This window comes from Peromyscus leucopus, chromosome 1, assembly GCF_004664715.2.
Source record: "Peromyscus leucopus breed LL Stock chromosome 1, UCI_PerLeu_2.1, whole genome shotgun sequence".
Lineage (NCBI taxonomy): Eukaryota > Metazoa > Chordata > Mammalia > Rodentia > Cricetidae > Peromyscus > Peromyscus leucopus.
Genome location: NC_051063.1, coordinates 22708532 through 22721170, shown reverse-complemented (window position 1 = coordinate 22721170; position 12639 = coordinate 22708532). Strand labels below are relative to the sequence as shown.

At 41.2% G+C, this 12639-nt stretch overlaps 1 protein-coding gene across 7 annotated transcripts in view; it reads left to right on the top strand.

The window, feature by feature from the left end:
* Positions 1-12639, top strand: part of Spata6l (spermatogenesis associated 6 like) — a 50061-nt gene that overhangs the window by 16683 nt on the left and 20739 nt on the right. For 6 of the 7 annotated variants that reach the window (XM_037205542.1, XM_037205535.1, XM_037205539.1 and 3 more), the window contains 3 exons: positions 6333-6457; positions 8865-8942; positions 10261-10500. In XM_037205542.1, coding sequence (XP_037061437.1) covers positions 6333-6457; positions 8865-8942; positions 10261-10500 — 443 coding nt within the window. The remainder of the gene's footprint in view (positions 1-6332; positions 6458-8864; positions 8943-10260; positions 10501-12639) is intronic. The other variant, XM_037205548.1, reaches the window with a different exon arrangement.

The following is a 12639-nucleotide window of genomic DNA, read 5'->3' as shown; positions in this document are numbered from 1 at the left end:
TGAAATCCCCCTTCCCTGGGCTCCTGTGTGCTGAGTCAGAGCTCAGTTTTCACCACAGTCAGTAATGGTCACTAGAAGGGAGTAAGGAAGATGGCCTGCAGACATGGCTTTGAATTTCTACTTTGCCATGTGGCATCATGACAGCTACATGAAACTCTGAGTCTCAAAGAGAACCCAATGAGCTACTCTACCTGGAAGCATGGTGTTAACTGTGCTATGCTCTGGAAATGCAAGGTAGTTTTCAAACTCGTGCTGATACTAAAATTTTCTTTTCTTATAGTCTTATTCATTTCCTTTTGGGGAAGAAGTTGTTCGATGACACACTGATGATGTCACTGTCTACGTCATCAGCCAACTGAGAACACTGAGTGCTTGCAACCACTTTCTTGACCTGTAAGATTAGTCAGTCTGAGCACTCTCACATTTATTGCCTAGGCTCTGTAACATCTCATTATGTGCTGACATTTCCATATTGGCTACAATTTGGGTTACTGAAAAATGACCAAATTCGGGAGATGGTTTTAAGACACTTTGTAGCCTTCTAATGAGTTTTCCAACCCCATTTAAGTCTTATCTTACTTACTTTTCTGTTGTAATAAAATCTCTGACAAAAGCAATCCATGAAGGAATGATTTCTTGGGGCTTACAATACAAGGTTATAGTAGATCACTGAAGGGAAGTCACGGGGTCAGCTGGACACATTGCCTCTATAGTCAAGAAGCAGAGAGTAATAAGTGTTCTTAACCACTGAGCTACATCTCCAGTCCTCCAAACACATCACTTTAAAAACTTTTATCCTTTTAATTTATGTATATATCTGTATCTGTGTAAATATATGTTATGGATGTGAGTACTTGTGACAGCTAGAAGATGGTCTTATCCTCTTGAGCTGGAGTTATAGGCAATTGTGAGATATCCAACATGAGTGCTGAGAACTAAGCTGGAGTCCTCTGGAAAAGTAGGAAGCTATCTTAACCACTGACTCTCCTCAGGTCCACCCCAATGTAACACTTTGAAATCATACTCTTCCATCCCTTGTCTCCAAAGTCTCAAGTCCATCTCATAATGCAACACAGTCTACTTCAGAAGTTCCCTTTGTCTTTAACAATTCCAAAGTCTATGTCTGAGACTCAAAGCAATCTCTTAACAATAAGTCCCTATAAAATAAAAAACAGGTTGTACACTGCCAACATAGAATGACACAAAATAAACATTCCCATTTCAGAAGTGGAAGCATCAAAGTATGGGAAGAAATGATCAAAGTGAGACTAAAATCCAGCAGGGAAGACTTCAAACCCTGCAGGTCTACATTCCAGCATCTGGGCACATGATGAAAATGCGTTGTGCTCCAAGGGGCTTGGGTAACCCCATCCCTCCAGATATGTAGCCTGTAGCACATATAACTTCTCTGTTAGTTTGATTCCACTCCATGCACACAGTGGCCCTTGGTGGGTGTCCTACATCCATGGCCTCTCCAGTATCTTGGGATTTGCATTGGAACTTAGTCGTCACATTTATAGCTTCACATTTATAATGGTCCACTAGGCTATGTTTATAGTATCAGAGGACTTTCTAGCCCAGAGTTCCAAACCCTTCTACATTCATCCTGCAAACTAGTTTCAAATACTCAAGAACCACGTAATCACGTTTATGAAATAACAACCCCACTTCTGGTACCAATGTTCTTTCTTCCTTTTTGTGTTTCTGTGATAAAAATATCCTGACAAAAGCAGCCTAAGGAAGGAAGGAAGGGATTGTCTGGAGGCTCATAGTTTGAGGGTGCAGTCTATCACGGCGGGGAAGTCAAAGCAGCAGGAGCTTGTGGCAGCTGGTTACATTGCATCTGCCAGTCAGGAAGCAAAGGGTATGTGGTGATTTGTATGAAAATGCCCCCCATGGGCCCATAGGGAGGGGCACTAGTAGGAGCTGTGGCCTTGTTGGGGTAGGTGTGGTCGAGGAAGTGTGTCACTGAAGGTGAGCTTTGAGGGTTCAAATGCTCAAGCTGGGCCTAGTGCCTCTCTTTTTTTCCTGCTGCCTGCTGAGATGTAGATCCCTTAGCTACCTCTCCAATACTATGTCTACTTACACAACCCCATGCTTCTTGCCACAATGGACTAAGCCTCTAAATGTAAGCAAGCCCCAATGCTTTCTTTTATAAGAGTTGTTGTGGTCATGGTGTCTCTTCACAGCAATGGAACTTTGACTAAGATGGGGTGACTTATTCATGCTGTTGCTCAGTCCCCCCCTTTTTTTTTACTTAAATAGCCCAGCATCCCATCTAGGTAATGGAGCCATCCATAGTGGATGAATCTTTCCACCTCAATTAAGGAAATCAAAATAATTCTTCACATATATGCCCAGAGGCCTATTTTCTAGGTAGTTCTGGATTCTGCAAATTGGTAAATAGTGATAACCATCATAAATCTGTTCTTGGTATTCCAGAGACAGTGAATTAGTTTGTCTATACTTCTCTGGCTTCTTGTTTTTATTTATTTAAATTCTTTTGCAAATATATGAATGATAATTTAATAGCTACAATTTTTGGATGTAGTGACAAGAATGATCCAAAAACATATGAAAGGAAAGGGAACAAAAGAAAAGCCTAGTGTGCAGCGTGATACGCATGTGTCTTGGATGTATGTTTATATAGGAATGCAACGATGTTAATATAGACTAGAAAGTGTGGGGCCGTTGTTAGAACGGTTGCATGGAGCAACGGTGATGATGGTAGATGATGACTTACACTCTTTTTGGCCAGTTTTTACACAGTAGACCAAGGGGCTATGTCTTAGTTCGGGTTTCTGTTGCTATGATAATACCATGCCAAAAGTGATTTTGGGAGGAAATGGTTTATTTTATTTTATACTTCCAGGTAACTGTCCATTAGGCAAAGAAGTCAGGATAGGAACTCAAGGCAGGAACCTGGAAGCAGGAACTGATGCAGAGACCATGAAAGAGTCCTATTTACTGGCTTATTCCTCATGGCTTACTCAACTTGCTTTCTTATAGCACCCAGCACTATCAGCCCAGGACACTGTCTACAGTGACCTGGGCCCTCTCACTTCTATCATCAATCAAGAAAATGCACACAGGCTTACCCACAGGCCAATCTAGCACTCTTGGCGTGCAGTAAGTTCTCAATGACTGTTTTTTGAATGTGTGAATGTAAAGAAATCATTGAAGAATGAACGAAGAGCAAGAATTAAAAAAATTTTAGAGAATATTTGGTCTTTGTAACTTGTTTTAACAGTTGTGGAAACTGAATTTCAAAAAGGGTAATTGTTTTGTTGAGTGACTGATAGAAGTAGGAACTTAAGTTATCTCATTTTAATTTATATTTCTTCATGAGTACAGATCAGAATTGTTTCCAGCGTCTCCATTACGTACCAGGCATTCTTCCACAGGTTTGGGAGCAGTATCTAGGACATTTAAATCAAAGCTATCATTTGATAAAAGGGAGCCAGCCATTCAAGGACTTGGGGAAGGACTGTTAAGGGGAATGCAGAGAACAGAGAGATGGGTGTGGGATGCATGCCTGTAATCCTAACACTTAGGAGGTAGAGGAGTTCAAGGCTATCTTTGGTTGTATAGCCAATTCAAGGCCTGTCTGGACTACATAAGGTCCTGTCTCAAGAAAAGCAACCAACTAAACAAAGGAAGAAACCCAAAAAGCTCTAGAGGTGACTTTGATGTGTCTATGGTATGGCAAGAATGGCTCCAGGGACAAACAGACATTACTAAAATGTCATTAATGAAGTAGCAGCAGTGATTAGAGGCCTGATTTACATAAAACCTTGAAGGCCAAATAAGGTAACAGGTTGTATCTTACTAGTGTTTTGTTTTGTTTTGTTTTGAGAGCAGGCCTTGGTGTAACCCTGGTAGTCCTGGAATTTGCTCTGTAGATCAGGCTGTCTTGAACTCACAGATATCTACCTGTCTCTGCCTCAGGAGTGCTGGGATTAAAGCTGTGCACCACCCCGCTGGGTGGTAGATGGGTTTTATTCTGATATGCAAAGCTAATGGAAGATTTTAAGTTGACTTCATCGTGAACCTTGAAAGAACAGGATCTCAACCATGTGAGGAGCACAGCTCAAGCTGTAGAAGTGCTTTGTAGAGAGGGGAGATGCCTCAGCTAGTCTACTGTGGTGGAAGCTTGTCTGCTAAGGCAGGAGTGGAGAGAAATGACAGAACCAAAATAGAGAATACCGTACTCTGTATGTTGATCCTTACTTCCATATTGAATGCAATAAGTATGATGAAGAAACTAATCCACCCTATCATTTGATGGAAGGTCATTTATTGTCTTCTATAGCTACAAAACCTGAAATTTACCCTCATCAAAATTCTCCTCCCAAGAAACCAAACAGCCACCAAGCAGAAAAGCTGTCTATTTTATTAGCTGTAGTGACTTCTGCTGGTGTTCTGGGTAGGGGCCACTCTCAGTTTGAACTGATGATGGCGTGCCTGCTGTGCTTACAAGGCTGGCTTGGATGGCAGCTTTCCTGTCCATCAGCTCAATGGATGACTGTTACACCCAAGATCATTTTTGGTAACGAGCATTCTCTTTAATATACACTTTACCACAATTGTCTTAGTTAGGGTTTATTGTTGCTGTGAGGAGATACCATGAGCATGACAACTCTTACAAAGAGAACATTTAATTGAGAGGGCTCACATACAGTTTCAGAGGTTCAGTCCATTATCATCATGGCAGGGAGCATGGTAGTGTGCAGGCAGAGGTGGTGCTGGAGCTGAGACTGCTACATCTTGCAGGCAACAGGAAATCAACTGACTCACTGAGTGGTATCCTGAGCATAAGAAACCCAAGCCCACCTTCATAGTGACACACTTCCTCCAACAAGGCCATACCCACTCCAACAAAGCCACACTTCCTAATAGTGCCACTCCCTCTGAGATTGTGGAGGCCAAATACTTCAAACTACCACAACAATGAAATACGATTTATAGTTAACATAACCAACCTGGACAGGTCATTGCATAAATCAGTATAATATTCCAGCTTCAGTGTGAGGGAGAAGAAAGGAAAGTGGCTTATAATGAAACAGGATGCATCTTAGAATGTAAATGCTGGGGATAATAATGTATTTAGATGTGATACAGTTTTCAAGATGCCAAATAATTCTCAGTAAAAATCCCAACAACAAAAAAGCAAAATTGTTCTTTTATTTATGCAATACCCATACTTCTAGAAAAGTCAATGTATTGTAAAATCTTACAAAAAGTTCTTTGTAACATAGTTTTAGGTTCCAGGCTCAGATAATTATTAAATTATTTTTAGCATAAAGAAATGTCTAGTAGGACATTAGAAAGTCATGCATGGTAGAGAAAATATGTGGAGATGTATTGAGTTCCACAGGATACTGTAACATTGCTGGCTCCTTCTCATAAATAATCTTGACACATGTCTTAAGTATCCCTGGGTTGATATTATTCTTATCAAGGACCTCAAGCCTGGTTGCTCTCTGGGCCATTGGCAACCCTGTACCCAAATATACAGAGTTCACTCAAAGTATAAGTTTTGTGTGAGCGGGATTGTGTCTACCTCATTCATGTCTGCCTCAAGGTCTAGCTCAAAATTTGTCTTCGGTAAATATTTGGTGAAGGAAAGGATGGATAGGTGGATGGATGGATGGATGGATGGATGGATGGACAGATGGATAGATTCACTTTATTTTGTTCAATTTTGTGTAGTAACCTTCCATTTTTTTTTCAAGAAGACTATGCATGAGGTAAACTATTCACAAGATAAAAAGTAATAGAATTTATTTTTGGGTAACAGATACTAGGTTCAAAACATCTAGTTTGACTTAAGTGCCCTGCCTGACACTATCAGTCTTAGTTAGGGTTACTGTGGCTGTGATGAAACACCAGGACCAAAGCAACTTGCAGAAGAAAGGGTTTATTTGGCTTACATTTCCACATCATTATTCATCATAAAGAGAAGTACCTGAAGGCACAGGACAGCACAGGAACCTGGAGGCAGAAGCTGATACAGAGGCCATGGAGGAGTGATGCTTGTTGGCTTTCTCAGCCTGCTTTCTCACAGCACCCAGGACCGCCAGCCCAGGAGTGGTACCTCCCACAATGGAGTAGGCCTTCCCACATCCATCACTAATTTAAAATGCTCCACAGGCTTGCCTATAGCACAGTCTCCAGGAGGCATTTTCTCAGTTGATGCTCCCTCCTGTCAGATGACTATAAATTGTGTCAAGTGGACATAAAGCTAACCAGCACACCATCTGAGCATCTCCTTCGTTAAACTTGAGGAGTGTAGAACACATCTGTTTATGCCTTTTCTCCTTTCCTTCTAGTATGGGAAGAGCTGGCCTACTACGAAGAAAACACACGTGACTTTCTGTTCCCCGAGCCCAAGCTGACATCCTCACACCTTGGCATGCATAGAGAGGTGCTCATGAAGACAGCAATAGGTTTTCCAGTGAGTGACCTCCCCGCTTGGGCTTCTCCAGGGAGAGACATTCTTGGGGGCATGAGCATTTTATTCCTGACAGGGTTGATCTTGGGCAAGTAGCTTTGTCTTGCTTAGTTACCTCCGTTCTGTTTTCATCCAGGGTCAGAAGCCCAGCTTATGATGCCAAATTATATTCATTTCCACTATAGATCTACGAGCTGAAAGTTTCATTGTCTAACTAAGCTGTATTGTTGCCATATTAAGCTGTCCCATGATGTCCTAAAAGGTTCCTCTTTCAACTTCTTCTTGCAGAATAACAGAAAGATCTGTGTGGTCACAGCTGTTTTCACTAAATAGAGTAACGACAGCAATAATATTATCTCACATTTGTTTTATACTTTCAACCTTCCACATTTTTAGTTATTCCCTTCCTAGCAATTTACAAATTAGCCAAGGCTGATATTGAGCAGGTCCTCTTTAGCAGAGGGGAACCGATAGAGGCCGACGTTACTGAGGACCCATGCACGGTGCAGCAGATACGTAACTGATAACCTGTTTGGAGGCATTTATATGAACCCAAATTCAAGACATCCATTCTGATATTATGGTCTATGATTTCTGTCTTTGAAACAAGCACTGTTTTTAGTGGATTTTTATGTCTTTTGGATGACCTCCTCTTTAAGGACCACACATCTGTGAATTATAAAAAGCATAATTAATACTTAAGCTTTCTGTCTCTGCCCTGTGAATTGCTGTTAATCATTTAGTGATGTGTTACTGTCCCCACCCTGCTGAGAGTTCTCTTCCGAGGATGTAATTGTTCCTTCAATGCTTCTGATGACTGATTTGCCAAACACAAACATTCATCAAAAGTTGTCTTACTCAGAATTCCGAATATCTTTAACTTTAAGCCCTCCTCCTTGTTATCTTTTAGGGTCTGGCAAATATTCCTAAAACCACTTTTTTCTTTTGACAACATCACCTTCATGTATCATTTAAGTCCATGGTACCTGTGAGGTGCTCACCTTTATTACTTCAAGTTATTGGCATGTTGCCCTTCAGCATCTAAAAGAAAAGAAAAGTTAATGGGAACCAGCCTGAGGAAACTCTCATATTCACTTTGTTTTCCTCAAATTCCCAGTTAAATAAGAGTCATCTTCAAAATCAAAATAAGGACAAACACGTATTTTTCCTCAAGTGTCACTCACATGTTGAATGTTCTGGGCATGTATAGAAAGAGTAACCTGTATGAAGGTGTATTTGTATCGATTTATAAATGGAGATGATTATCAGGAAAAAGCTTTAAAATGCGTTGAAATACCTTCACGCATCAGTATCAATTCTTGTAACTGAGTTTATCAGACTCTATGAACAATTTGATGAATAGACAAAAAGATAGAGTGGTTCAATTCCTCTGAAATATTTCACAAATCAGAATTGACCCACTTGCCAGAGCTCCAGGAGCAGCTGATGCCTGTGGTGTGTGTAGAGCTCACAGCATGGACTGTCTTGTTCTGTCCATCCTGGGGAGGGACTGCTGTTCCTCCCCATCATCTGGAGGGGGACAGGTTGTGAATCAGAAATGTGCTGAGGCTCAGAGAACAGGAATTCTTGTGCTTCAGAGTTTATACTCTTAGCCACAAACATGATGCTAATTCTCTTGGATTTATTTCAGTTCACTCTTCTTGGTTTTTATTACTACCGTAGAAAATGAGAATGAATGGCCTGTATAGGTCAGGCAAACCATTCACCTGCTTACTGCGTCTTATCAGTTCATTAACAATTAGATTGATTTTTCTCCACTATGGTGGGATTTTCTTTTGTATTCGCACACATTGTGTTTTTACTTCATTCACTTTATACCTCAACAGTCATTTAGATGATAACACGTCACACTCAAACGGTAGTTACTAGAACAGTTTGAGAATAGGCCTGATGAATGTACGTGTTTGATAGATGAAAGCCAAGTTTCCCAAGGCAAGTAGGTCGGGAAGGAGACCCTCTTCCTGTCCCTCCTCTTCACTAATCTCATTTTCATGTTCCTGTGTTTCAGATAGAGTGGCTAACAGCGCGCACACTGGAACCCAGATGCCTAGGTCCAATTACCAGTTCTGCAGCTGCCAGCCTGACAGGCTACTGAAAGTGTCTGAGCTCATACATGTCCAAATGACAATTTTATTAGGATCCGCTTCACAGGGTTGTGTTAGGAGTATGAGTGTATATTCCAAGTTGACTAGACCATGGCTTAGTATAGCATGCACATCATATACGTGTCCAGCTCTTCTTCTTTTGTGTATTTTTAAAAATGTATTCTGATTATGCTGACTACAGAAGGACATTTGGGTTCTTAGTGGATTTCTGGTGAAGAGGAGATGGGCAAAGGATTGTTTCCAGTCATTTTATTTGCTTCTCTTTATGCTGCCTTATTTTTTAGGGCATTGCTCCCAAACTAGAGTTTTCTACAAGGACAGCCATCCGAGAATGTGTGTTCCCGCATAAAAACAGATTTTTCGTAAGTATCATTAAGAGGGCAACGGCAGAAATGACAATATCCCCCTACCCCAGTTTAAAGACTGCTAGCCTGAACTCCGTTTGCCGACTTCAAAGGAAACTGAACAGACAGTAACCTGCACAGTTTTTGCTGGGTTTGATTTCTGTGTTCAGACCATTTGCTCAGCCTGTCCTGCTGGAGTATGTTTGCCATGTATTTAGAGTGGTGGTGTTCAAGTGAACGGTTAAGTGATGGTGTTAAAGTGAGACCATTAGCCCTGCCCCACCCCCACCCGACCCGTCACCAAACAGAACAGCTGGAGGGACAGGCAGGAGCCTCCCAGAGTCCCTGCTACAGTGTCAGAGAGCTGAGATGGGATTTCAGCTAAGGTGATTGTTTATTCTCTGAGACAGCTAGTTTTTAATTTGTAAAGCCGTTTTAAGCTGGTTGGGGTGACACAGATCTGTAATTGTAGCCCTTGGGATGCTGAGGTGGGAGCTTGCTGCTTTGGAATGGCAGCCTAGGCTACCTGGTCAAACCCCGACCCTAAAAAACAACACCCCCCCCCCCCGAAACTTTTAGAAATGCTGCCATTGCTGCACACATAGCAATACTTGATTACTTTTTATAAATTCTTTGAAGTGAAATGGTTGGAACCACCTATATATACCATTCATGCTTCTCCGTGTCAATAATCTGCCTGTGCTTGGAGTATGCCTGTGTCTATCTGCTGTTCTCAAACTTTGCCCTAATACAAATAAACCTCACTGTTATTACTTAAAATATGTGATTTTAGTAAGTTATACATACTAATCATGTTCAACTAAATGGTAGATTAAGTAAATAAATGCCTTTCTCTAAAGGTTTGTTCTATAAATCCGAGGCAGTCTTCTTCTTCTTCTTCTTCTTCTTCTTCTTCTTCTTCTTCTTCTTCTTCTTCTTCTTCTTCTTCTTCTTCTTCTTCGTTTGTTTGTTTTGTTTTTGTTTTTGTTTTTCGAGACAGGGTTTCTCTGTGTAGCTTTGCGCCTTTCCTGGAACTCACTTGGTAGCCCAGGCTGGCCTCGAACTCACAGAGATCCGCCTGCCTCTGCCTCCCGAGTGCTGGGATTAAAGGCGTGCGCCACCACCGCCCGGCTTCTGAGGCAGTCTTCTATCTTAGTTTTTAAATGTTCAATTAATTATATTATGTTCTTGACTGAATTATCATCTTTTTTTTTTTTCCAATCAAAAGAATATTTTTGGCTGGAGGTGTAGCTCACAGGCAGAGTGCCTTCCAAGCACGTTCAAGGCCTAACAAAATGAAGCAGCAAATTTCTGTTTGTTTGTTTTCCACTTTCAGGAAGAGAAGTGTAAATTACAAAGGCTTTTATCGAAATCACGTGGGCAAAGAGCTCCCACAAATAACAGAAAAACAAAGCCCAAGGAGAAAAGTCCTGACCGATTTTCCAAAGGCACACAGTCCCGGGTAACCTCCCCATCTTCCCCCAGACGTCTCTACCTGCACCAGCCGACTCAGCTGCACTTTGGAAAAAGCTTCAGGCTCCCTGGAGAAAGAAAGCCTCCGTTTGTGGTCAGACATGTGAGCTTCAAGTGATTTTTCAGAGTAACTTGCTGCGGTGGGGATGCAGACGCGAGTGGGAAAGGAAGCGATGAGCCGTGCAGACAAGTGGGCAATAGTAACTAGAGAGGGAATCCACATGAGTAATAACTGTCATTAAATGATGTTCATTTTCCACTGTCATTGTTAGGAAATGTCTATAAAGGCATCTCAGAGGGAATTTACTCGGTAGATGTCAATCACCCCATTTTTAATTTTTGAACATTATTAATAGAGTGTGACGTCTGTAGATGAGAACTCACCATTACTCAGAGGAGTCTGTGAACTGCCAGGAATTGAAGATGTCAGTCAAAGGCTGGCTGATAAGGTGCATCAATTCAAAGTTGAAGCTCTATCCCTTTATAGAGACAGTTTTCACTTTCTCAGTGAGATTGGTGCTCAGTAGCCAAATGCTGAGCGGGGACAGGATACCAGTGGGGAAAAAGCAGTGATGGGCCTCGCTCAAAGAGCCATCTGAATCTCAGTCACCAGAAGCAATGGGCATGGATAGTCATTGTAGTCCTTGCAGCTGTCTTGAAATTTTGTTTTTAATTACTGTATTATAAGATAGAGACATTCAAGATAAGTTTACACATCGGCTCATCAGTGCCATAAAAGAATATCTGAAGTCAGGTGTGGTGATGTGCCCTTGCAATCCCAGCACTTGGGAGGCTAAAGCAGGAGGATTACCATGAGTTTGAGGCTAGCCTGGGCTACATAGCATGTTCCAGGAAAATCCGAGCTACTGAGTTATACACACACACACACACACACACACACACACACACACCAGCCACAAATCATTAATTTGATTAATTTCTTCAGTTTTTGTATTCATAGTCTTTATGTTTTCCATGAAGCTGTAATTATTATATATATACATATATATCCATACACACACACACATTCAAATTAACATTTTCTGTTATTTCATACTTTTTGTGAGCTCTACCACACATTCCAGTTAGTGACTTTCTTCAGAATGTTAGTGATGGATAAATTGTTGATATTTTCACTTAAGGTCATGAGAAATTATGATCGTGCATTTGATGTGAGGTGTGAGGTGGTGTAAATCTCAGTCAAGGTGCTGTTGAGATGGTTGTGTGTAGTTTGTTTGTAGGTAGAATTGAACTTTCTGGCTAGGAAAGACTGACTAACTTATCTACAAATAAGAACTATTCATAGACAGAGAAATGCTAAATGGCTGTTTTCTTTTTGTTGGTCTTGGTAAAGATGCCTGGCAAAAATGTAGCAAGCTGCCATTGAATGTGCTTCTGTAGAAGTGTTGATAGCTTGTATCTTTTGGACAGTGTGACTTATTCTGTTCCATACACATGCTTATAAAATGCAGTCCCTGTCACTGTGGAGTAATTAATCTTTTTTTAAAAAGTGGCTAGCTTTCTTAGGGAGTGAAAATGTCCATTTCTATTGTTTAACACATTATTACAGTTTTTAGTCTATGCTAAGCTCTTTTATATGTTGTCTTACATACTTGATTAGGCAGACTTTCAGATCATATGTGAGACATCCTGGATGGAAGCATTAACATTTAGAGAACTTGTGTCTGGAGAGGTGGCTCAGCAGCTCAGAGCATTGGCTGTTCTTCCAGAGGACCCAGGTTCAATTCCCAGCCCCCACACGGCAATTCCTGTTTGTAACTCCAGTTCCAAGGGATCTGATGCCCTCTTCTGGCCTCTGGTGGGCACCAGCACACATGTAGTACATGGACATACATGCAAACAAAACACTCAGACACATTAAAAAGTTTTAAATTAGGAAACACAATCAGTCTATTTCTTGACATCCAACTAGCATTGTAGCCTGCTTTACTGAAAAAAAATAAATAAAAATTCCAAAGTCTATTTCAAAATTTATGCTGCAGAAGCATCTCTTTTTCAAGCCTTTTGACCTGCTTCTGCAGATCATGTTGAGCCATTTGTCTTAGGAAGCATGGTCTGTCGTTTTAAGGAAGAGAGTTCCTGGTATCGTGGGCTTTTGTGCCTTTGGTTTTTGGCTTTTGAGACGACTCTGTGTAGCCCTGGCTATCTTGTTCTGTAGACCAGGTTGGCCTTGAACTCAATCTGCCTCTTTTGGAGTGCTGCTGGGATTAAAGGCGTGTGC